At 44.1% G+C, this 26,459-nt stretch overlaps 1 protein-coding gene across 1 annotated transcript in view; it reads right to left on the minus strand.

Annotated features, from left to right (window-relative positions):
* PPP4R2 (protein phosphatase 4 regulatory subunit 2) overlaps positions 1-26,459 on the minus strand; it is a gene marked incomplete in the record, with an annotated part of 674,825 nt that overhangs the window by 255,297 nt on the left and 393,069 nt on the right. Inside the window, 1 exon segment of the mRNA XM_044077974.1 lies at positions 15,427-15,701. Coding sequence (XP_043933909.1) covers positions 15,427-15,701 — 275 coding nt within the window.

Below are 26,459 nucleotides of genomic sequence, written 5' to 3' on the forward strand. Positions count from 1 at the left end.
GCTGCTTCACAGATGTCATCTAGGGAAGCTCCGGCATGAAAAACTGTTGGTCACAATAGCTCTTGTTGAGTGGTCTTGAACTGTTGAGGAGTTGAAGTCCTTGCAATTGATAAATGAATGTGATGGAGTTTCTCAGCCATTTAGCTAAAGTAACCTTAGTACTTGAATAGCCCATATGGATTGATGAAAAGACTACAAATTGGTCTGATTTGAATTTCAAAATTCCTTTGTTCTGTGAAGATAAAACGTAGCTGTCTGTGCAAGTCTAGCAAATGAAGTGCATATTCTCCCTTGTTGGAAAAATTAGGGAAAAAGGTTGGTAATTGTAAGGACTGATTAATACTGGATTGAGAGACTACCTTGGGTAGGAAAGAGGGATTTGTTCTCAGTGCCACTCTGTCTTTATGAAAGATAAGGTAGGGTGATTTGCATGATAGGGCTTGCAATTCAGAAACTCTTCCTGCTACCAAAACTACAGTCTTCCAGGATAAATATTTCAAACAAGATGCTGACCATTCAACTGGGGCCTTTGTTAGAGCTTGAAGGACTGAAGTTAGATCCCATGACGGAAATGTATTTTTTAAAAGGGGGTTTTAGTAGGAAGAGCTGCTTCAAGAAAGCTTTACAAAGCTTGTGAGACATTATTAAAGAGTTATTCCAACCTGAAAGAAAATTTGAAATTGCTGCTAGATGAACCTTTATCGTACAAGCAGAGGAACCAGATTGAAAAAGAGTGTTTAGGAAATCTAGAACGTCTTGGATAGGAGCAGCAAAGGGGTCAAAACCCTTTATTCAAGGCCCATTTGGAAATTTTTCCATTTGCACAGGTACAGTTTTCTAGTAGTAGGTTTGTGATGTGCAATAATAATACGTTGGATGGGGGAAGAAAGACAGGGAATGCCTGGCAATCATGGGAATTGGAGAAGCCACACAGTGAGCTTCAGGTATTGAAGATTGGGGTGAACCATGCCCTCTGGGTGAGTTAGTAGATCTGGAACTGGATCCAGGATCCATGTTTTCTGTAACAGATGAAGCCAAAGGAAGGGAAACTTGTCAAGGCCAGAATGGGGCAATGAGGATTATCGAATTCTTCCTCGTTTTGGCTTTCTTTAGGACTTGTGAAATTAGAGGAATGGGGGGAAAAGGCATATAGTAGAGTGGGAGGCCAACTGTGGAGAAGAGAGTCTCTGGGCGACTCCCCCTAAGAGGGGATTAGGGTGAAGTAACTTCTGCACTTGTTCAGGGGAGAAGCAAATAGGTCGTAGAAAGGTTGGCCCCAATGGCAAAAGATTCTGTCTGCCACTACAGGTTTCAGAGACCACTCATGAGGCATAAGAATTGTCCTGCTTAATTTGTCCGCTATCACAGTGGAACTTCCCAGAATGTGCATTATCAGAAAGCGGTTAGAAGAAATCACCCATTGCCAAACTCAGAGTGCCTCTCGACATAACAGGTAAGATTTGGTTCCTCCTTGTCTGTTGATGTACCAGACTACGGACATGTCTGTCTGAATAGTAACTGTCCCTAGAGGGAGGGTATCCTGGAATGCTTGCAACGCTAATAGCATTGCCCTCATCTCTAGAATGGTGATGTGCAAATTGGCCTCCAACTGGGACCATGTGCCTTGAACTGTTTTGCCCAGATAATGTCCCCCCCACACTATATGGGAAGCATCCATGGTCACTATAGCTTTGGGCAGGGGAAAGGTGAATGGTCAGCCCAAGAGGATTTGGTCAGACTGAAGCGACCATTGGAGGTCTTGTTTGCAATAGTTGGTGATCAAGACTAAGTAAGACATTGGTTGGCGAATCAGAGACCATTGTGTTGCTAGTAGCCACTGAAGTATTTGCATATAAAACCTCGCTAGAGCAACGAGAATGATCGAAGCTGCCAATGAATCTACGGTCTGAAGGATAAGTCTTGCTGGGACTCTGTTGATTTGGAGAATTTGTCTGACTAGGGCCTTCATACTTTGCAGTCTCTCTGGAGGAAGAGAAGCTATTTCGAAGACCGTGTTTAAACGAGCACCTATGAAATCCAATTGTTGAGCAGGTTGGATTTTTCAAAATTTATTGAAATGCCTAGAGATGTGAAACATTCATGGTACAATCTCTTGCCTGTTCTAAGCAATGCCTGGTGGTAGCGGTTAGGAGCCAGTCATCGAGGTACGGAAAGACAAAAACCTTGCTGTCTGAGATGAGCTTCAACCACTGCCATGCATTTGGTAAACACCCTGGGGGCTGTGGTAAATCCAAAGGGCAGCGCTCTGAATTGATAATGACTGGCTCCTAGCCAGTAGCGTAGAAACCTCCTGGAGCTTTTTTCCATTTTTATGTAGTAATAAGCATCCTTGAGGTCTCTAGAGCGCATCCAATTGCCTTTTTCCAAAAAGGGAAGTATGGCTTGTACAGAGACCATCCAGAATTTGGTTTGTTGAACCACCTTGCTGAATTGGCAGAGATCCAAAATGGGTCTCCAGTCCCCTGTTTTTTGGGCACTAAAAAGAATACTGAATAAACCCTGGATCCTGTTTGGTCTGGTGGGACTTTTTGGACGACTCTTTTTTCGAGCAGTTTTTGAATTTCTAAGACTGCTGACTCAGTTTGTTTGGGTGAAACATCTGGGAGTTTTTTTCTGGGCTTTGGAAGTTACAGATAGTGGAATCTGGTAGCCTCTGGATATTATTCCCTGCACTCATTTGTCTAAAGTTACTGACTGCCAGGCTGGTAGGTGCGGGGATAATAGTCCCCAAACTGCCTCGAGAGGAAGGCAACCAAGAATCCTTTCAGGGATGCTGACAGGAAGTGCCAGAAAAAGATTCTCTGGACCCTTGATTCTGCAGTCCATTTCTGCCCCTAGGGTGACATCTTCCATTGCTTCCCCCTCTGCCCCGGGGAAGTCCTTGCCTCGTGAGTCATGGAAAGGCCCCTTGGATTTTCTAAACCATAGTCTCCCACTCCTTTGGTTCCTTGAGTAAGGTCTCAGAGGGGTGGAGAAACTTATGCTTACTGCAGATAGAGTCTTACCATCTTGCTCACTTCTGGCTAGGGTATCTAACTTTTGGGCCAAAAAGGGTAGAACCGTCAAAATGAGCATTGACGAATGGCACTTTAAATGGCTCCGCAGAATCGCACAAGTGCATCCAGGAGAGCCTTCTAATGACTATACCTGAACCTGCTGCCCTGGTCGTCCCTTCAACTACATGTGCTATGAGCCTCATGGACGAGTTAGCAATAGACTCTAGGGTTGCTAGCAGAGAGGAAAAGTACAGTTGTGTACCTAGCATAAATGTAGATGTTCGAGCGTATTCACTGTTGCAGTCATTACAATTGGGTTATCCTGCTGGCAGGCTACCTTCAGTTGGCCCGAATTCCAAAGTCTAGGTCCGGCGTCGGTTGCCGTCACCTCTTCCCTGACGTCAGTGCGCCAGGGGTATAATAGATGCAGCCGATGCCATTTTCTTCAGTTTTTCTTGCCCCAGATGTCAGGTGCCCCTAAAAAGGTAGGCTAAATTATGTCAATAAGCATGCAGACAGAAAAAACAACTTTTCCTTCATCTACAAGCAAATACACCACATAGGTTGTATAGAATAGAGAAGTAGAGATAAGTCCCAGCAAAGAAAAAGGGGGGTGGTGGGAGGGTAACCTGGACTGCAACAGTGAATACACTAACATCTACATTTATGGTAGGTACACAACTGTACTATGTTCATCGTGTTTCACTGTTGCAGTCATTACAATTGGGTTGAATCCCAAAGCTAAGGTTGGGAGGCTGGCTAAATAGGATTAGGAGAGGCTATCAGGCCCTGAAGAACTGCAGTGCCAAAGCCTGCCCTGGATTTTGAGTAGAGAGGTAAGTGATGGTGCTTTGTAAATGTATGCACTGAACTCCAAGTTGCAGCCTCTAAGATGTCTTTGGTTGGTACTCCTCTGAGGAAGGCTGCTGAAGTGGCTACTGCTCTGGTTGAATGTGGCCTAATACCCTTAGGCACTAATTTGCCATGCTGAGAATAGCAGAAACGAATGCAGTGGCCTATCTACTTTGAAATAGTCTGTTTTGAGATCGGCTTTCCTTGTGATCCTGCAGCATATGCTACTAGAAGTTGTTCAGTCTTTCTGAAAGCTTTGGTTCTGTCCAAGTAGAAGCGCAGCTGTCTGTGAATGGCCAAAGAATGGAGAAGTCTCTCACCCTTATTCTGCGGGTTTGGGTAAAAGGTAGGCAAATTGTTTGGTTAAGGGCCACACTGGACACTACCTTAGGCATAAATGTAGGGTTTGTCCTCAGAGAAACCCTGTCATGATGGAAAATAATAAAAGGTTCCACAGCCATGAGTGCCTGTAACTCTGAGACTCGTCTAGTGGAGGTTATTGCTAGGAGCAGAGCTGTTTTCCAGGATAAGAATTTTATATTAGCTGCAGAGGCTTGCTCAAATGGAGGCAGTGTGAGTTTTTCCAAGACATAGTTGAGGTCCCATGCAGGTACTGGGGCTCTCCTTGGAGGTCTTATGTTTTTGGCTCCTCTGAGGTACTGCTTTAGCAATGGATGTGAAAAAATAGGTGGATTTGTATTGTAATGAGCTGAAATGGCAGAGGCATGAATTTTAATTGATGAAAAGGAAAGGCCTTTTTCCAGCATCTCAGTTATGTATTGCAAAATCTGAGGAATATTTGGAACAATCATGTCAATGCCTTGTGCCAGATTCCAGACACAAAATCTCTTCCATTTTTCTGCATAAGATTTTCTGGTGCTAGGCCTCCTGGCCTCCAAAATAACATCCATCACTGCTTTTGAGAGAGGTCCGTCTTGAATGGCTACAGTATCCACCATGCTGCCAGGTTTAAGGTCCTGAGTTGGCTGTGCAGTATCTGACTGTCTTGTTGGGTCAATAAGTGAGGAATTTGCGGTAATGCCCAAGCTGGACTTTGAGACAAGCTCTTTAGGATTGGGTACCAGTGCTGGCGTGGCCAGTCGCAATCAATATCATTTTTGGCTTTTCTAGTCTGACCTTGAGGAGTACACCTTGGGAAGGAGAGGCAGAGGAGGGAAGGCATATACTGTTAGGTTTTTCCAGTTGAAAGATAAAGCATCCACTTTCCATGCTTGCTTGTGATAAGTCCTTGTGCAGAACTTCTGTAGTTGGTAATTGTGAGGGGAGGCAAATAGGTCCATGTCCGGGCATCCCCAGTTCTTTATCATGCTGAATACTTGTGGATCCAATTTCCACTCGTGGAGATCCATTAGGTTTCTGCTTAGTTCGTCTGCCAGAGTATTTATCCTTCCTGGCAGGAATTGTGCTTGCAGATGTACTTGATAAGTCAATGCTGTGTCCCACAAGTTCATGGCTAGTCTGGAGAGGGGGTAGGAATTGTGCCCCCTCCTGCTTATGTACCACATGACTGTGGTATTGTCCGTCTTTATCAGTAGTTGTCCTGGATGAAGTAGATCCTTGAAGGCTGTCAGGGCATTCTATACAGCTAGCATCTCTTTTTGACGGATATGTAGATGCATTTGACTTGTGGACCATGTGCCCTGAATACATCTTCCTACCATTTGGGCCCGCCCTAGGCATAACCTGATGCATCTGTTGTCAATGTCTGCCTGGCTGTGGGTATGGTAAATGTCTGTCCCATGTTGAGGTGACAGGCTTTTGCCCACCATCGAAACTCCTGTTGCAGGCAAGGAATGAGGGTAATTATTGTTTCCAGGCTGTTGCAATGTTGAGACCAAACACTTTTTAGATACCATTGAAGTTTCCTCATATGCAGTCTTGCATATGGAATTAGTAGAATGCAGGATGCCATGAAGCTCAAAGCCTGCAGAATTTTTCTTGCAGATAACTGGGACTTTGTTGCCAACATTTTGAAATAAGTAGTCAGTTGTCTTTGTTTGTCTGGTGTGAGATAAGCCATCTGGGCAGTTGCATTTAAGCTTGCACCCAGGAATATTCTCTTGAGAGGGTACGAGTTTTGATTTCTTTTTGTTTACTGTGTAACCTAGACCTGTTAGTAACCTTTTTACAAACGCCAAATGCTGTAATAGAGTATCCTTGTTCTCTGCCTGAATAAGGCAGTCGTCCAGGTATGGATATATTTGTATTCCTCTTTGCCTGCAAAATGCAATCACTGGTGCTAGGCACTTTGTGAAGACCCTGGGTGCAGTAGATAAGCCAAAGGGCAGTGCAGAGAATTGGTAGTGCATCGAGCCAGCCATAAAATCTAAGGTATCTTCTGCATGATTGTCTGACTGGGACATGCAGGTATGCCTCTTTTAGGCGTAAAGTCACAAGCCAAGCCTTCTTGCCCAGCATGGGCAAAAGCTGCTGCAGAGTTAACATTTTGAATTTTGGAATATCCAGGAATGTGTTTAGGATAGACAGGTCCAGTATTGATCTCCAGGCTTTGTCCTTTCTGGGTACCAAGAATAGCCTTGAGTAAAATCCTATTCCTTGCTCTTCTGTGGTACTTGTTGAATGGCTTTCATTTCCATGAGGGATAAAACTTGTTTTTGTGCATCTGCCTATTGATTGCGTGGCAGGTTTGGCATACCGTGTGGCCTTGGCAGGGTGTGAAAGTGGAACCTGTAGCCTTGAGATATGATATTTAAGACCCATTTGTCCTGGGTGATCCTGTGCCAATTTTGTGAGAAAAGTGCTAGTTTCCCCCCCAAAGGAGCAGCCAGAAGATAAGTGCTTGGTGTTGGTAGGGGAAAGTCATTGAGACAGTTTCCTGTATGGCTGTGATTTTTCCTCTCCACTTTTGGAGGCAAGACCACCCCATTGCTTTGGCCTGTATGAGCCCTGGGGCTGTGATCTGCCTCTTTGTGGCCTGTCTGAAACTGGAAAGGACCAATTCTTCGTAGGCCAGTTCCTGCTAAATCGGGGAGGCTGTACCTGTAAGAAATCCTTCACCGTTTGCATAGCTTTAGCTTTGTCCTCCATTTTCTTCAACACTTCTGCTTTAACACCAAACAAGGTATCATGCTGCAATGGAGCATCTAATAGTTTTGCTTTAACATGATCAGGCAGGTTCTGTTCTTTTAACCAAGCATGCCTCCTAATGGCAGAACCTGTAACTGCGGCCCTGCAAGAGGCCTCTAGAGAATCAAAACCGCATTGCAAAGTATGCTTTCCCACTTGTTCAGCTGCATGTAATAAATCTTGCATTTCTTTGTTTTCTGTACATTCTGAATTTGCCAACATTTTCTGTTTAAGCAGTGACATAAGATATTGCTGATATTTAAGCATAAGAAATTGACAATTTAAAGCTCTTACAGCCAAGGTAGCAGAAGTATAAATCTTTTTTCCCCATCTGTCCAGGGTCCTTGAATCCCTAATCAGAGGGAATAGGGTTTTTTTTGCAGTGGAAGCTTTGACCCCCTTGGGACCCTGTGAAATAGTTTCTGGGTCAGCAGCAGGGTTTTTTTGTAAAGAAATTTATGAGAATCCGGAACCCTGTAGTATCTGTCTGGCTTTACAGGAGCTGGTGGTAGAGTGTCAGGAGATAGACCGGACTCTGTAAAAACATCATCTACAATGTCTAAAACAGGAGGAATAGCAAGGGGTCTGGTGCTGGGGTAATAAAAGGAAGTATCTGAGCCTTTTCTTGGATTCAGAGTAATCTTGGCTCTCCCAATGGAAATGCTCCCTCATAGTATGCAGGGTCTCCCCCAAAAGAATAATCCTCAGGAGGCGAGGCTGAAGGGAAGGATTCTTCAGCATCAGAATCCTCATAGGGAGGAAGGGAATATTCATGTTCAGAAGAGGAATCAGAGGAAATGGAAACCTGATCTGAAGATTCATATTCTATCTCTTGCCTAGGCCTCTGATCAGGAGGGGGATGGGAACCCCTGATCAAAGTAATTAGGTCTTCGGCCATTTTAAGCACCTGTTTTTTAGGCATGGAAGTCTATCCAGGAGAATGCTGTACTTGTTTCTTTGTCTTTAGAGCAGCTTTAGTCTTTGCCTTTGAAGCTGAGGTTGGCTTTACATACAACTGTGTAAGTCTGAAAACACCCTCAGAAGCCGATGCCTGCTCAGCGGCTCCGGACCCATCCGAGGGAGAGACATCAGTGGGTACAATACTTAGAGAATCTCGCAGCGTGCCGGACTCCACATGGGTCTTGGTAGGGGCCTGCGACTCGAATGTAGCAGATATCAGGGGCTGCGAAAGCACCTCACTGAGTACTGGCAAACAGGCAACTGGATTAGGAAAAGTTTAGTTGGTTTTGGACCTTGACAGTCTGTCTCTGTCCTTTTCTTTGTTTTTTTGTGTACTCCGGTAGTCGGATTGCTATCAGACATTTCAGGGTAGTTAAATCGGTTTCCAAAATATTTTGAGGCAAAATATACAGACGCTTAATTGTGCGATGGTTAAATCTAGCACAAAACCGATAGCCAGGCACGTTATCAGGGCCTAGGCAAGGAATACAGTATAAATGAAAATCTTTGAGGTATTTGCTTCCCACAAGTAATACAATTATTAACTTTTTCTGACATCGGTATGTAGCAAGAAAAAAAAGTTTCCCCAACGGGGTACTTAGCTTTAGTGAAGACTTTGGTTCTGAAATTCGAACTTGAAAATTTCAGGAGTCGGCCGACTGGCACTTGCGAACTGCTTCTGCTTCGGGCACCGCGCAGCAAGAAAGACTAAAGAAAATGGCGTCGGCTGCTTGTTTTATACCTCTGATGACCTGACGTCATGGAAGAGGAGACAGCAACTGACGCAGAACCCAAGACTTTGGAATTCAGGCTGACTGAGGGCAACCTGCCAGCAGATTACCCAAATGTAATGACTGCAACAGTGAAACACGAAGAACATCTAAAAGGGTACAATGCATCTCGGAACTGACCAGAAAGTCCCGACCCAGTTAGGTTACCGGTGCCGAAGGCTCAGAGACACTCAAGACGGTTGTCGGAACCAATTCAGTCGGAGCCAAAGTGTCACAATCAAAGGCTCCAAAGGCTCGTGCAGAATTGGAGGAGGAGGACAAGAGGGGGTCATAGGATGCACAGTTTCGACGCCAGATTGACTAAGAACTGAAGGTAATCCTCTCGCTACAAGTAGCTGATCCACTAACCTCAATGTCAGCTTCTGATGGACTCTTACTAGACCTCACCGATGCTGTGGAGGAATTTCTATATATGACTTCCACAAATGGAGTATCTCTGAAAGGGTTAACAGAAGGGGAATAAGAATCTTGGGAGGATAGGCAGTTGCAAAACCTTAGGTACTGGTTGACCAGTTGGTACCGATGTGCAGCTATTTGCTCCCAAGTCAATTTTGTTGGTGTAGGCAGTTCCTCTGGTGCTGATGAACACTTCGGTACAGAAGAAATTTTTGAATGTTTTTTGGTCGGTTCCAAAGCACTTGGAACCAACGAAGATATTTTCTTTGAACCATGGGAGGAAGAAGTTCCTGTGTCACTAGTTTTCGCCTTGGAACCAGAAATGGCCTCATGAAAAGGAGATTTCAAAAGCCCTTTTAGAATATTTATTTTACATTTGTTGACCGGGATAGTCCGACTGGATATATGTCCATTTTCAGCGGAGGCCCGGGGAGAAAAGCTCCAAGGTTGACAATGACAAACAAAGATGCTTTTAGAAAAAAAGCGCATACATTCATGAGCTGGGAGCCGACGGCTTCGATGGCTTGGAGGGTTTCCCTGGCTGAGTCTTAGCAGGTGACCCTTCAGGTTTTAGTAATCCTTTAAGGATTAACTTATTCCTACGCTCCTGCAGGACTCTTGGACTAAAGGCGTGACACACCGAACAAGAGTCCTGCAGGTGTAGGACGCCCAAGCAGTAGACACAAGAAGTGTGACCATCTGTCAGAGACATTTTCTGACAGCATGAGTCACACTTCTTGAATCCCGATACCTTAGTATCTTTCGACATCCTGTAAAAAGAAAAATCACAGGAAAAAAAGGCCAACAGTACGTAACAAGTATAAAGAACCGTAAACACAAAAAAAAAGTTACCACACCTTAACACACACTATAACTATAATATATATATATATATATATATATATATATATATATATATATATATATATATATATATATATATATATTCTATAAAAGGTAAATACTACAACTACTTCTACCTGAAAACACAAAAGGTATTTTACAGAACAAGGGTTAGCCTCTAACTAAAACGGCTACCTTGAAGAGAAAAAGAGGGGGGGGACTCTAACAGTAAAAATGAGTTTTCTAAGGGGATGGGATAGATCTAAAACTACACAGAGACAAAAAGTACTAAACTACTATAATAAGAACTAAACGCTAACTATTTATATGAAAATTTTTTATATAAAACCTATCAAAAGACAAAAATACGACCTGAGCCAGCAAAAGCAACCTCGTAGTAGAAGCGGCAAATGAGATCTGGGGATCTAGTGCCAGGCATTGTGGGATACGGGGAGGCCTCGAGCCAGTAAACAGCTCTCGAGCTTTAGAAGATGGCCGAGTCGGAGCAGAGGATCGGCTCCGAACCCAAACAGCAAGAATGAAGGCGAGATAGACAACTTAACATTGGTAGTTACAGAAGAGCATATTATACAGCAGATATATACATACAGTAGTTGCACTGCTTGCAAAGGGTACATTACATGACATATTCAGACTAGATCAGGTACAAATTCTGGCTAGGAATGTTTGTGTGTTGACAATCTGGCTAAAGCAGATAATTGAGGTTCATTTCCTGTTATAGGACCATTCTCACTATGATTGGGGAAAGGCTAGACCTATTTTGTATGAAACTAGTATGCTTAGGATGGGACTTGGAGTAGGGATGAAGAGAAAAAAAAACCTAGTTGGGTCTGGAGCATGGGCATAACCAGTGTTATCTGAGGTGTTTCTTTAGTTTGTTTTTGAATATGGCTAATGATGGTTGTGATGTCAGGTCTGTTGATAGACAGTTCCATGTTTTACCAACAGAGTTGGCAAATAGTGAGTCACCAGCAGAGTGGTTCGCTTTAACCGTTTGAACCAGTAATATGGAGGAGGATCGGAGTGGGCGATTGTTGTTGTAGGGGGTGATTATGCTTTTTAATGCTGGTTTTTTTCTGGGCAGTTAAGGGCTTTACGTGTTACTATGAGTTGATTGAACTGTAGTAAGTTGGGAAGTTCCATCCATCCTAAGAGGTTTAGATTGATGCAGTGGTGGGTCCGATATGGAGTGCCGGCAGCAACTCTGGTTATAGCAGGTTGTTAGCTTATTCAGATCAGATTTGTTCCAGGTTGGAGAAGAGAGGCGAGGCATAGAGAAGGGTAGATAGGGATCTGGCAATAGCAGCTCTGGCTTGTGGAGTAAGGAAAGATTTGATCCTATATATTGACCAGAGTTTTTTATTGACTGTTTTTTATGGATTGATTTATGTGTTTGTCAAACCTGAGGTTGTTGTCTACTATAATGCCTAATAGTTTGTTTTGGGCGTCTGGGAAGATGATTGTGCCATTGCTTGCTATTATGTTCAATGGTGTTGTTGGGGACCTACTTGTGGGGGAGAATATAAGCAGTTTGGTTTTGTTGGGGTTTAGATTAGGCGTTGGTTTGAGAACCAGTTTTCAACTGTGTTGAAGGTGTTCTGGGTTAAGGTAAGTCTGTTAGCAGGTGAGGTTGTGGAGCAAATTAGAGTAGAGTCATCTGCATATTGTATGCAGATGGCCTCTGGGATGGCTGAATGGAGATCATTGGTAAAGAGAGAGAAAAAAAAGAGGTCCTAATATGGAGCCCTGGGGGATGCCTAGTGTGATGGGGAAGCTGGATGATAATTTGGTTTGCCAAAGCACTGCCTGCTGCCTACCATTTAGATAGGATTCAAACCACTGGAGTGCCTGACTGTTTAAAGCAAATGACTAAGGTTCTCATAAGTATTTTATGGTCTACCATGTCATAGGCTTTGGATAGATCGAGAAATAGTGCTGAGGATAGTTTATTGTTGTTCCAGTTATGGTTTATGACGTTTGAGAATGACAGGAGGGCTGAGGTGGTACTATAATTTGGCCTGAATCCATGTTGCATACTGGACAGAAGTTTGTTTTGGGTGAGATATTGCATAAGTTGCATGTGCATGCATTTCTTCATGACATACATAAGTTTGTTCTTTCTCTGTCAATGTACGGGAGGAGAATCCATGACAAATCGTGCAATTTTCTTCCAGATGACTTGCTGAGACAAACACAAAGTGTGCCCGTCTGAATTGGGCATTTTACCCTCACATTTTCTACACCTCTTGAATCCAGAGGTGCCCCTTGAAAGTTTTGAGGGAGATTCTTTCTGATGCACTTTTTGGTCAGCCATTATTGGCGATGAGATAAGGAAGACAGAAGGAAAGAAAAAAGGGGAAAATAATACCAACTATGGTATTAAGAAATACCTCAAAGGTATAAAAAGTAAGGAGCACTTAACTATGGTAAGGGACAGATTACCAACAGTAACAGTTAAACAAAATTAGGAGGAGGACGGAGGAGCGGGTAGAAGTACTAATAAAAAATAGAAAAGGTAGAGAGTTTAGGTAGAAAATTGAAAAGACTTGCAATTTAACTGCCAAAGCTTGAGAGATGGAAGGAACACGTCTGGTCTGGGAAGCGACAAACGAGATCTGAGGTGATCTCTGTGAGGAGCATTATGGGTAGAGTCTGACTCGAGAGTTTGGAGAGCACGAGCTGAAGATACTGCCGACCCGGTTCTGAGGGTTTGGAATCAAACCTGCTGTCAAGAATTACGTGAAGATTAACATCAGATCGGCTTTATTTTTCTACTAATATATAATTGCAATTGTTCAGGCTTTATTTTTCTATTAATATATAATTGGAATTGTTCAGTCCTGATATCCATATTACAGTATGTGACGACTGATTATGGACAGTAAATGACTACTGTGTATAATGAAAAGAATTATGCTAACTGTGCTTTACTAACTGAAAAGCAAGGACCTTTGAGGCATTTGGGGAAACCAGTGCAACCATGTTTGACTCGCTGCCTGTTATTCAGAAGGGTGGCACAGATGACATCTGGTTGAATCAGGGGCATGACAATGACCAGTAATTGATGTAAAACACAAAGTTTGAGTGAATAAGCAGGGGTTTGAGCAGACTCAGGAAACAAAGTACTGTGAAATGGGTAAAACGGTTGTGTTAATGGCAGTTTACTGACTGGAAGAGAATGATGTGGGTGGTATACAGAATTACACAACATTAAAGAAAGCTACTAGATTATTTTAACATATGGACAAGGTGATATTTTTGCAGTGGGTGACCTCTATTTTAAAGTCTGCACCACTCTACACCATACACAATGTCTGAGTGCATGAGAAATTATGGTGTGACTGAAGGAGATGTGGCATAATAATTAAAGTTATCCCCTTAGGGTTCAGCTGTAAACAGGTAAATAAATAACAGACTGGATTGCTGGTTTACATGACATAATACTGGATAAAGGAGGAAACTAGGTGGAAAAAAAATCATATTTTAAGGGAAGTTGGGTAGAATTTTAGCACAACACTGTAGTATGCAACAATGCTTATATGCTGAAGTGTTGTGGGGAGAATCAGCAGAAAGCACCACAATTTAAGGGACACAGAACAGCAATAACGAAAAGGAGATTAGACAAATTATGAAATGATATAAAATGGCATGTAACAGCATATAAAGATAATTATAGATTTTCCAACTGATGTAGTAGTAAAGGGATTTGATCAGTTAAATGATACTGTTTATACAATTTCTCTCCATAATAAATACAATCAGTCAGTAGGAGTATTGCATAATTAAACTACTGCAATGAAAGCATAGCACCACAAGAATAAGATGAATTTTGTTAATGTCAAGGTGACTGGAAATGTATGTAATGTAAATGGAGAAATAGAAATACTATAACATAAATCTTTTATACAATCATTTAATAACAGGAAAATGAATTGTTTAAAAAAACTTCTGATTTGAGCAAATCGGGCTTCCTAAACAAAGAGTAGAAGGAAATCAACTTTGGGAGGAGACAACCAAATAGAAAGTCAAGAATACAGCACGAGTGTGACACAGAAATCAATTTTAACCAGGAAAATGAAGCTAAATAACCAGGAAAGGATGCTTTTTTGTCCTTTTAATTTTCCTCACTACTGAAGCAGTAGAAAGACATATTATAGGGATAATGGGTAAATGGTGAGTGGGAAGAAACAGGTAAACTAAGTTGTTGGTGGATGACTACTGTAAGTAATGAGTTTCCCTGCAGGTGATCAGCAAAAGTTATTCAATTCCTAAAGGTACAAAATGTAGTCAAAAATCTGAAGTTTTAAGGCACAGTGGGAGTCACCGAGATCACTATAGGCTTAAAATGGGAGTTTCTCATTTCTTCACTGTTATGAGACAATAAAATTACTGTATACAAAAGTTCAGGTTATGTGTGCGAGAGGGTACACATACCAAATGTAGGTATGGGGGCACTATGGGGCTACAGGAAAAATATGCACCTGAACAACTATTAGGCAATATTTTTACAAAAAAACTTGCAATAACCATTTTTAGGGGGAAAGTATTTTATTGAGTTTAACTTACTAAAGGCATTATTTGGTAGTAAAGCAAGGTGAAAGTTCCATGAACTGTAATCAGTGGTGGTGCTCTATGGGTAAAGGGGAATTAAGAAGATGGAATCCTCCTAATGACTGGGGGATGGGAACATACAGATCCCTAAGAATAGAGAGAAAGCAAAGTAACTGGGCATCTGGTTGTATCATTCTATCACAAAAAGATAGGACACGTAAAGAAAAGGCTTGGGTTGGCCAAGGGACAGCTAGATAAATGGTGGGGTAAAGGTGGGCACTCGATAAGAAAGAAGAGAGGTCATCTGCACAATGTTTCTAGCCTCTGGTTCTAAACGACATTAAGCATTTACAATTACTCATCAAAAAGGCAGAGATAGGTAAAAATAAAAGATATGTACTGGTAATTTGTGTGGAGGGGTGCTAGACGGAATAAGGTGAGGAGAAAAACAGCAGGAAGGGACATTTCAGAGTTTCAGAGACACAATGTTGTATTAAGTTTAGGCAGACAGAACCAAGGGTAGAAAAAAAAAGACTGGATGGTGTGGAGGCATAGTCAGCGGCAGGAATTAAGACTAAAGGGGAACACAGAAAAGGTGAGTAATCAGTGGGCAGCTAAAATAAGGAAAATGGTTAATCATTAACTATTAGAATAAACTATCATCCATAGCAGTACAATGCACGCACAAAAATTTGCAGTACCTATAAAGTGTTTTAAACAGCTCAACTGCAAACTGTTGAGCTGATTACTGAAATATTAAAACTGGTCTGACCAACACAAAACACAAGCTTATTCAGTGTTATAATTGAATCTTCTTGCACAGATATCCTAGCAAACACAGTAAAAGATGACTAGACTGACATTTAGGCCATTTAAAAAAAAATTACCTTCTTCTTCTGAAAGAGACTGTGCCATGCACTTCCTGCTGTCATCATCTCCATCCATACTTTCTGAAGAATTTTCACAAGCTTCTGACATTTCTAAGGAACTCTCACTGGATGAAGGTTTCAGTGTTGTTGTTTCATCCTCTTCTGAGCCACCACCTCTGTCAAATTTTAATCTTTTCACCTCATGACCTTCTGATTCCACAATATCATCTTCAGAATGTTTATTTTTCATGTTGGTGCTTTGAGTACTTTCTGCTTCTGATACAGGTGACTCGCTATAACGGAAATAATTAAAACAAATAAACCTTTAATAGAAACACTGTTGTAATTCTGAAGTTCTATAATAAACGGGACAAAAGCGCTAAATTTATTCTGGCTCCAGTGTGTGTTTTGTTTTTAAGTGGCATCTTATTTTTCTGAGTTTTACATCCAAGTCTTAAAGAAATGTCTTCAACTCTATCTCAGCAACTGTGCAGACTTCAGGAGAACAGCAACTGTGTTATGTAGACTGCGTTAAACAAGCAATAATGGCCAACAGGGTGTGCACTACTGTGTAAATAACATACGTCCAAAGACGTTATGAGGCTTGACACCACAAGGAGAACCTCTACAGACCTGGAAGGGTATTATTTACACAGTAAGACACACCCTGGAGGACATTACTGCATTTAGAGAATGGTTTGTCTGAAAAACTGCATTTTACTTTTTTTTTTTTTTTTTTTTGTATATTTTGAATTTAAAATAATTCCTTCACCTAATGTTTCAAACTTGCTGTTGGTGAAAGTATTTTACATCCAAAATACATTTTCAGAAATGTCCAGATATTTACCTTTCTTGGTCCCCTACTCAATTTGTGGGTTGCTGCTAATCATTGAGGAATGAAGTCAATAATGACATATATTTGAGTTTCAGACATTCCTTCAGAAAATGTCCTTTACCTGCACATTAATACCCTGCCGGAGGATGCCACTTTGACTTGGATAACGGATGAAGTACAGGTTGTCCATTCTGTAAGACTAATGAATGTTTAAACACAGTAAAACATGATGAGAGGTAAACAGTGGGACTGGTCCAGAAACTGCCACTACATATTAAACAAACCAACTCCTTTGTTACTCTTGCAAAAAAAAGTCATACATACTACAATTATCCCTGCCCACCACTTTAAATTTCTTAATAAACATACTGCACAAAGAAAGAAAAGTTGTGTAAAATCTTACCATAAACAGAGATGTCCTTCTCTTCCATGTTACAGTATTCATCACATATGGGTCTAACGTCCAGCCAGTATATAAAAGTTTTCAGTCATAGTATGGTGCGTGGGACGTCCGACGTGGCTAGCACAACGTGGGCCATAAAAGTCACATCTGCACACACCAGCCCTCAAAACTGTAAGCCACAGTCAGAACCAGTCCTAGTAAGGGAAATGCCAGCCCTGTGCCATCCAGAAGGGGAAATGCTGCATAATAAGAGGTAGGTGGGTGGAAAGGAATACTGCAACATGGAAGAGAAGGACATTGATGGTTGTGGTAAGATTTTACACTTTTCCAGGTCCATCTATTCTCATGTTGCAGTATTCATCACACGAGTGAGTGCCAAAGTTCACTGTGAGGGAGTGGGTGGAGGTCTTGAGGCGGTCTCCAGGAATCCATTAAGGATAGCCCTGGCAAAGCCCACTCTGGAAATATGGTCGAACGTGTAGTGTTTGGTGAAGGTGTGCAATCATGACCAAGTGCTTCAAGGATACTAGAGGGGTCCAAACCTCAAGAAGGCTCCAAAGGAGGCCATAGCCCTGGTGGAGTGTCCTTTAATAGTACCCTGAAGGGATTTCCCGTGGCAGTGGTAGCAGGTGATAGCCTTGGAAATCCAGAATGAACTGGTTTGTTTGGCAACTGCCTTCCCTAGGGCCCTGGGATGGAAGGAGACACAGCTGGTCAGCCTGTCTGATGGATTTGGTTTTATGGAGGTACAAATCTGAGTTGTCTGTGCACATCCAGGGAATGGAGTACTCTCACTGTCCCCCTGTGGGTTAGGGAAGAAGGTAGGAAGGTGGATGGCTTGATTTAAGGAAACATCATTGACCACCTTAGGCATGAAAGGAGGGTTGGTCCTAAGAGTAACCCTGTCAGTGTGGAATACCAGCAAGGGAGGAATAGCCATGAGGGCTTGAAGCTCTGAGACTCTTCTGACTGACGTCAAAGCCACGAGTAAGATAGTTTTTCATGTGCAGTGTTTTAAGGAAGTTTTGTCCGCTGGCTCCAAAGGTGCCAGCTTAAGCTTTTCCAAAACACAGTTGAGGTCCCATGGGGGCAGGGATGGCTTGCTGGGGAGGTCTCAGGTGAAGAACCCCTTTAAGGAATAACTTAGCTGGCAGTCTGGACACCAGGGGGGATCCAGAGGCAGGCAGGCATGCTGAAATGGCAGACAAGTGGGCTTCAATGGAAGAATAGGCCAATCCTGTCTGCAGAAGTTCACAGGTAAGATAGAACTAGAGAGTTCTCACTGGCAAGTGGGTCCAACTGTCTTTTGAGAGACCATATAGAAAATCTCTTCAATGTAGAAAGGTAAGATTTTCTCGTACTTTGTTTCCTGGCCTCCTGCAGGACAGTGAGCACGTCCTCATTGTAAAGGTGTCTGAAGGGGATCAGAATCCTATCAGCCACGGGGTGAGGTGCAGTGACTGCCACTGTGGTTGGATTTGGGATTCCTTGTGCTGTGTGAGGAGGTCCACTCTGAGGGGTAATTTGCAGTGATTGCCCCTGAATAGTTGTAGTATTAGGGGGAATCAGTACAGTCTTGGTCAATAGGGAGTAACCAACAAGATTTTAAGACTGTCCTGTTGAATCTTCAGCAAGACCTTCTGCACAAGAGGGAAGGGGGAATGCACATAGAAACTTTCCCTTCCAAGAGATTGGGAAGGCATCTATTGCCACTGCCTGAGGGTGTGGGAGTCTGGTGCAGCTGCAAGGAAGTTGCCTGTTGATGGAGGAGGCAAACAGGTCTATTTGGGGTGTACTCCAACAGTGAACCAGGTCCAAGAAAACATCTCTGTGCAGCATCCATTCATGGTTGTTTGTGATAGATCTGCTGAGGGAGTCTGCCTGGGAATTCTGTAGAGAAGGAATGTAGACAGCTTGCAGGTGGAACTCACTGGGAGGCAGCTAGTTCCTACACTTGGAGAGCTAATCTGCAAAGAAGGTAAGATTTGGTCCCCCCCCCATTTGTTGAGATACCACAGCACTGTGGTATTGTCTGTAAAGATCTTTAGAGGTCCCTGACACAGGTAGGTTTGGAAGGCCCGAAGGGCCACGAGAATTGCCCTCATTTCCCTGACATTAATGTGTTCTTTTTTGTGTGGCTCTAGCCACAGTCCCTGCACTTTCAGATGGCCCAGAGTTGCTCCCCAGTCCAAGTCTGAAGCATGTGTGCATAATCTGGGTTGAAGTGGTTGGAGGGGAAGATCTGGGTTGAAGTGGTTGGAGGGGAAGATCTGGGTTGAAGTGGTTGGAGGGGAAGACCTGGGTTGAGGTTCACTTGCTTCAAAACACCAATGGGTTTCTAGTTTGAGGCAGGGTAGGAGGGGAATCCTACACTGCAAGGGGTGTGAGTGCTGGGTCCAGACTGACCTTGGGTACCATTGCAACTTTCTCATATGGAGTCTTGCTAATGGTAACATGGGGATAGTGGCTGTCATGTAGCCCAGGAGCCTGAGGTACTGCCTTGCTGTCATTTCTGTTGCCTGAAGGACCAGAAGTAGGTGTTCTGTCAAACTTTCCACCTTGTCAGTGCGAATCCTGCAGCCCAGGAAAACAATGTCTTGAGTGTTTCAGTTGGGATTTTGGGACGTTGGTCTGAAAACCCAGGGACCATAGGAGGGAAGTGGCAAGAAGAATGTGTCGCTGGAAGGTCTTTCCAGTCTGCCTGTATGAGCAGGTCGTCCAGATAGGGAAATATCTGGATTCCTTTTGTTGTGCAAAAGGCAATAACTGGAGGCAGACATTTGGTGAATACCCTGGATGAAGTGAAGAGCCCAAAGGGAAAGGCAGAGAACTGAAAGTGAGAAGGGCCCACGGAAAACCTCAGGTATTTTCTGAAGCTGGGCTTGACAGGGATGTGAAGATGGATATCCTTACTATCTAAGGTGCCCATGAATCCCTGGGGAAGCAGAAGTGGGAAAAGAGTTGGCAATGTCAACAACCTAAAGATAGGAACATGAAGGAAGAGACTGATTGAGAGATCCAGGATTGGTCTCCAGGGACTGTCTTTTCTTGGAACTAAGACAATCCTGGAGTAGAAACCTCACACTTTTGCAGCCAGTGGCACTGCTTCGATGGTGCCTTGGTCCAGCAAGGTTTGTAGTACTGGCTGCAATAAGTGTAGCTGTTGTTTTGGGGGTTGTGGCATACCCTTGTGCTTTGGGGGCATAAGCCAGGTCATAAAATAACCATCTTGAATGATTGAAAGGACCAATTTGTCTGTTGTAATGGTAGTCCACTAAGGAAGACAGTGAAGGAGATGTAGTGACAGGGAGAAAGGGAGGGGACTGAGGTTTCAGAGATGGCAGGTAGTCAAATACTACCTGCCCGTCCTGAAAGGGTGGCCTCTGACTAGAAGGGGGGAAGCTCTAGCAGGTTGGGGTTGCTTCCTGGAAGTCCTTCTAGACCTAGGAGCAGCAACAGGGTGAGAATGTTTTCTAATAAAAGTACAGTTGTGTACACTTACCATAAATGAAGATGTTAGAGTGTATTCACTGTTGCAGTCATTACATTTGGTTAATCTGCTAGCAGCTTGCCCTCAGTCGGCCTGAATTCCAAAGTCTTGGGTCCTGCGTCAGTTGCTGTCTCCTCTTCCATGATGTCAGGTCGTCAGGGGTATAAAACAAGCAGCCAACGCCATTTTTTTTAGTTTTTCTTGCCCCAGATGTCAGGTGCCCCCAAAAAGGTAGCAAAAATATATATATACATGCATCAATATAAACTTTACCTTCATCTACAAGCAAATACACCACATAGGTTGCAGAAGATAATGAAGGAAAGATAAACTCCAGAATGAAAGGGGGATGGCGGGCAGGTAACCTGGACTGCAACAGTGAATACACTCAAACATCTACATTTACAGCAAGTGTACACAACTGTACTATGTTCTTCATGTTTCACTGTTGCAGTCATTACATTTGGGTAGAATCCCAAAGCTATGGTTGAGAGGTTGGAGCTAAACTGCATTAGGGGCGGCTATAAGGCCCTGCAGAACTGCAGTGGCAAAGCCTGCCCTGGACTTAAGAGTAGAGAGACAAATGTTAATGCTTTGTAAAGGTGTGAACAGAACTCCAAGTAGCAGCCTTTAGAATGTCTTTAGTTGGTACTCCTCTGAGAAAGGCTGCTGAAGTAGCTGCAGCTCTGGTGGAATGAGACCTAATGCTCTTGGGCACAGGTTTGCCATGGTGTTAAGTAGCAGAAACGAATGCAGTGGCTTATCCACTTTGAAATAGTCTGCTTTGAAATAGCCTTTCCTTCTGATCCTGCAGCATATGTCACTAGTAATTGCTCAGTTTTTCTTAGAGCTTTAGTCCTGCTCAAGTAGGATCTTAGCTGTCTGTGTACGTCCAAGGAATGCAGAATTCTCTCCCCCTTGTTATGCGGATTTGGACAAAAGGTTGGCAGATGAATAGTTTGGTTGAGTGTCACACTGGAAACCACCTTAGGCATAAATGTTGGATTTGTCTTCAGTGACACCCTGGTCTGGGTAAAATATGATAAGGCTCCACAGCCATGAGGGCCTGTAGCTCTGAGACTCTTCTTGCTGAAGTAATTGCTAGCAGCAGAGTTGTTTTCCATGATAAGAATTTTATATCAGCAGTAGCAGCTGGTTCAAATGGAGGCAGGGTGAGCTTTTCCAACACATAATTGAGGTCCCATGCAGGTATTGGTGCTCTTCTAGGAGGCCTTAATTTTTTGGCTCCTCTAAGATACTGATTTAGTAAAGGATGAGAAAAGATTGGTGGATCTGTACTGTAATGAGCCAAAATGGCAGAGGCATGGATTTTAATGGATGAGAAACCGAGGCCTTTGTCAAGCATCTCAGTCAAGTATTGTAATATCTGAGGAATATTTGGTTCTGCTGCATCAGTTCCTTGTGCTTGATTCCAAGCACAGAATCTCTTCCATTTATCAGCATGAGATTTTCTAGTACTAGGCCTTCTGGCTTCCAAAATGACATCCATCACAGCTTTACTGAGAGGAGTTGTTTGTATAACTACATGATCAGCAATGCTGCCAGGTTCAGTGTCTGGAGCTGATTGTGCAGGATCTGATTGTTTTGTTGGGACAGTAGTTGAGGGCTTTGAGGTAAGGTCCAAGCTGGGTATTGAGACAAGTTCTTTAGGATTGGGTACCAGTACTGGCGGGGCCAGTCCGGGGCAATTAGCATCATCTTTGGTTTCTCCTGTCTAACTTTTAGGAGGACCTTGGGAAGAAGCGGCAGTTGTGGAAAGGCGTAAACTGATAGATTTTTCCAACTGAAGGATAGGGTGTCCACTTTCCATGCTTGTCTGTGATAAAGTCCTTGTGCAGAATCTTTTCAATTGATAATTTTGAGGGGAGGCAAATAGATCCATGTCTGGGCTCACCCATTTCTTTGTTATGCTGAAGACTAGTGGATCTAGTTTCCACTCGTGAGGGTCCATAAGGTTTCTGCTTAAATAGTCTGCCAGAGTATTCTGCTTTCCTGGCAGGAATTGAGCTTGAAGATGTAAGTCAAAGCTGTGCCCCACAGTGCCATGGCTAATCTGCAAAGGGGGTATGAGTGCGTGCCCCCTGCTTGTTTATATACCACATGACCGTGGTGTTGTCAGTCTTTATCAGTAGTTGTCCTGGATGAAGTAAGTCCTTGAAGGGTGTCAGGGCATTTGAACAGCTAGCATCTCTTTCTGGTTGATATGTAGATGCATTTGTTTTGGGGGTCCATATGCCCTGAATGCATCTTCCCACCATGTGGGCCCCCCAGGCATAATATGATGCGTCTGTTAAGGTTTGGCTGGCAGGTGGTAGAGTGAAGGCCCGTCCTATGTTTTGGTGACATGCCTTTGCCCACCATAGAAACTCCTGTTGTAGGCAGGGAATGAGAGGAATCATTGTTTCCAGACTGTGACAATGTTGACTCCATAAACTTTTTGGGTACCATTGAAGTTTCCTCATATGCAGTCTTGCATATGGAATCAGTAGGATGCAGGATGCCATGAAGCCCAAAGCCTGCAGAATTTGTCTTGCAGATAACTGGGTTATTGTTGCCAGTCTGAAGTAAGTAGTCAGTTGCCTTTGCTTGTCTGGCATGAGGTAAGCCATCTAGGCAGTTGTATTCAAGCTTGCACCTAGGAATGTTGTCTTTTGAGAGGGTACCAGCTGTGATTTCTTTTCGTTTGTGTATCCTAGGCATGTTAGAAGCCTTTTCACAAACGCCAGGTGTTGAAGAAAAATGTCCTTGTTCTTTGCTTTAATGAGACAGTCGTCCAAGTAAGGATATACTTGAATACTACTTTGTCTGCAAAATGCAATTATGGGTGCCAGGCACTTTGTAAAGACCCTGGGCGCAGTAGATAAGCCAAAGGGCAGTGCAGAGAATTGTTAATGCATTACGTCAGCCTTGAATCTGAGGTATCTTCTGCATGAATGCCTTATTGGGACATGGAGGTATGCCTCTTTTAGGTCTAATGTCACTAGCCAACCATTCTTGCCCAGCATGGGCAGAAGCTGCTGCAAAGTCAGCATTTTGAATTTTGGAATGTCCAGGTATGTGTTCAAAATCGATAAATCCAGTATTGGCCACTAGGCCTTGTCCTTTCTGGGTATCAAGAACAGTCTTGAGTAAAAACCTTGTCCTTTTTCCTGTTCTGGTACTGGCTGAATGGCCCCCATATCCATGAGGGATGTAACCTGTTTCTGTGCCTCTGCCCATTGATTTTTGGCGGATCTGGCCAACCATTTGCCATTGGCAGAGTATGGAAATGGAATCTGTGTCCCTGTGATACTATGTTTAGCACCCACTTGTCCTGGGTTATTAACTGCCAATTCTGAGCAAAAAGTGCTAATTTTCCCCCTAAGGGTGCTGCCAAAAGATAAGTGCTTGGTGAAGGCAGAGGGAAGTCATTTGGACTGTTTCCTGTAGGTTTGCATTTCATCTCCTCCAGATTTGGAGGTAGAACTGCCCCATTGCTTTGACCTGCATGAATCTTGTGCCTGGTATCTGGAACCCTTAGGGCATCTGGATTTGCCCCTTTGAGCTCTGTCTGACACAGGAAAGGACCAATTTTTTGTAGGCCAGTGTCTACTGAATCTTGGTGGCTGCACTTGTAAGAAGTATTTTACAGTTGCATAGACTTAGCTTTGTCTTCCATTTTCTTTAAAACCTCTTCTGCCTTAATACCAGAGTATCATGCTGTTAAAGGTGCATCTAGTAATTTAGCTTTAACATGATCAGGCACATTTTGTTCCTTTAGCCAGGCATGCCTCCTAATCACAGATCCAGTAACTGCGGCCCTGCAGGAGGCCTCTAAAGAATCAAAACCACATTGCAAAGTATGCTTTCCAACCTGTTCAGCTGCATGCAATAATTCCTGCAATTCTTTACTTTCTGCACATTCAGAAATCATCAGTTTCTGTTTCAGCAATCCCATAATATGTTGATACTTGAGCATATGAAACTGGCAGTTTAAGGCCCTAATTATTAAGGTTGCAGATGTATAAACCTTTTTTCCCCATCTATCCAGTGCTCTGGAATCTCTGTCAGAGGGGGTAGGATTTTTTGCTGTTGAGGCCTTAACTCCCTTTGGACCCTGTGAAACAATTTCAGGATCAGCAGCAGGGTTTCTACATAAAACTTTGTGAGAGTCAGGAACCCTGTAATATCCGTCAGGCTTGCTGGGAGCCGTTGGTAAGGAGTCAGGGGTCAAGCTCGACTCCGAAAACACATCATCCACAATGTCTAAAACAGGGGGTATGGCTAAAGGCCTGTGCTGAGGGAGAAGGAAATCCCTGAGCCTCTTTTTTGATTCTGAGAAATCTTGACTCTCCCAGTGAAAATGCTCCCTCAAAGTATACAAGGTTTCTCCACATGAATAATCCTTTGGAGGTGATGCAGATGGTATAGACTCCTCTGCATCAGAATCCTCAAAGGGGGGAATAGATAATTCCTGATCAGAAGAAATAGAAACCTGATCTGAAGATTCATAATCAGCGTCTTGCCTAGGCCTCTTATCTGAAGGGGGATGGGAACCTCTGATCAAGGTAATAAGGTCTTCACCCATTTTGATCATCTGATCTGAAGTAGTTAACTTAATTTGTGCAGCAACCTATGGGAATCGGATCCGAGCCGGCAGTTTTCAACAGCCTAGATCCAAGCTCCAAGCTCCTCCCCTACCCATAATCCCCTGCCAACCCTGACTGACCTCAGATCTAGTTTGCCGCGGTTTAACCAACAGCAGCTCGATCTTGAGTTCCAGGCGTTGAGATTTTTTGTGAGAAAAATTTAACTTAATTTAACTTTCTTTCTCTTTTCTAACCTACTTGGTTGCGAGTGCTTTCAGGTCCCTTTTTGACTAAAATCCTCCCTAGCTTAACTTTATATTTTTTGTAATTAACCTCCCCCTTCCCTTGTGGTTCCGTTAGGGTTGTGTGTGCGTGTTTGGGGCCTAACGTGTGTGGTTGTCCTTCTTTAATTAAAATGTCTGAGGCCCCAAAGCCTATTTTTTCTAAGTGCACCGAGTGTGGCCATAAGCTGTCCCCGGCGGATGGCCACACACGGTGCATGCTGTGCCTTGGGGTTGAGCACCTCTCTTCTGGTTGTTCCATTTGTGCGGCGTTCAACCCCAGGGCACTTAAGGACCGGAGGTCTAAGCTGATTCTGGCGGGTCTTCTGCCCCCGGATTCGGCTTCTACCTCCGGTCCTTCTGTGGCTCCCGCTGCGGCGGCTGACACTCCTGCTTCCCTCCCCCCGGCCGGGACTCAACCTCCCGCCTTAGGCCCGGAGGAGAGGGAGGCTAGGAAAGAGAAAAGGAGGGAGAAACACCACAAGCGGCGGGCCGAGGCCTCCGCTTCGGCCCCCCGGCTAAGCGGTCTTTTCCCTCCAGGACTTCTGGGTCTCCTTCTCGGATCCGGTCTCCTTGCTTTTCACCGGGTCCTGAGGAGGAGGAGACCCGATCTCCCTCGAGGTCATCGAGGCGGCACTCCCGTCCCGCCTCAGTGGCCTCATCGAGATCGACCCGAAGCCTCACGGATGCAGATTTGGACCGGATGATGAGAAGATTCCTCCAGGCCCAACTGCAGATGGGAGTGCTCCTGCCTCCCCCCCTCCGGGGGGGGGAGCTCGACCCCTTTCTTTGCCCCGATAGCACCTTCTCTATCCCGCTTCCCGGGCTCGGAGTCTTCGGAGCCGGGGGTGTGTCGGCGCCGATTGTCTCGGGTACTTCGGCGCCGACACTTCCCTCTGTTGGGTCCATTTTTGTCGGATCCGAGCTCTCGGAGCCGAGGGCTGAGCTTCGGATCAGGGGGTTATCAGTATGCCTTCGGCTCCATCCAGGTCGAAGCATGCTGATCCCTTGGATCCGATCGCTTCGGCACCGACCCCGATCCGTCCGTCGGATCCGAGTGAGGGTCTGCTTTCGGATCCCAGAGAGAGCAGCTCTCCCTCAGCGTTCGACGTGGTGGAGAGGGCTCTGTCGAGAGATTCCAGGCCCCCGGCCCTTGCCACGGCTCCACCCTGCACTCCTCTGTTGGGCCAGACTTCCATCACCCGGCCCCAGAGACAGCCTGCTTGGATGTCCCAGGTCGTTCCTTTGGAACAAGACGTTGCTGGTGAGACCTTCTCGGACACCCCCCCCCCCCCCGAGGAGGTTCCTCACAAGCGAAAGTGAAAAAGGAGGCACCTGGACTCCCCCGAGTCCTTGACTGAGGACACTGATTTGGAGGAAGGGGAAGGCTCCCCAAGATCACCCCCCGAAGATGTCAATTTTGGTGACATCATGGAGATGCTCAGTATAAGGG

Source organism: Protopterus annectens, chromosome 7.part0, assembly GCF_019279795.1.
Source record: "Protopterus annectens isolate FY-2018-M chromosome 7.part0, PAN1.0, whole genome shotgun sequence".
Lineage (NCBI taxonomy): Eukaryota > Metazoa > Chordata > Ceratodontiformes > Protopteridae > Protopterus > Protopterus annectens.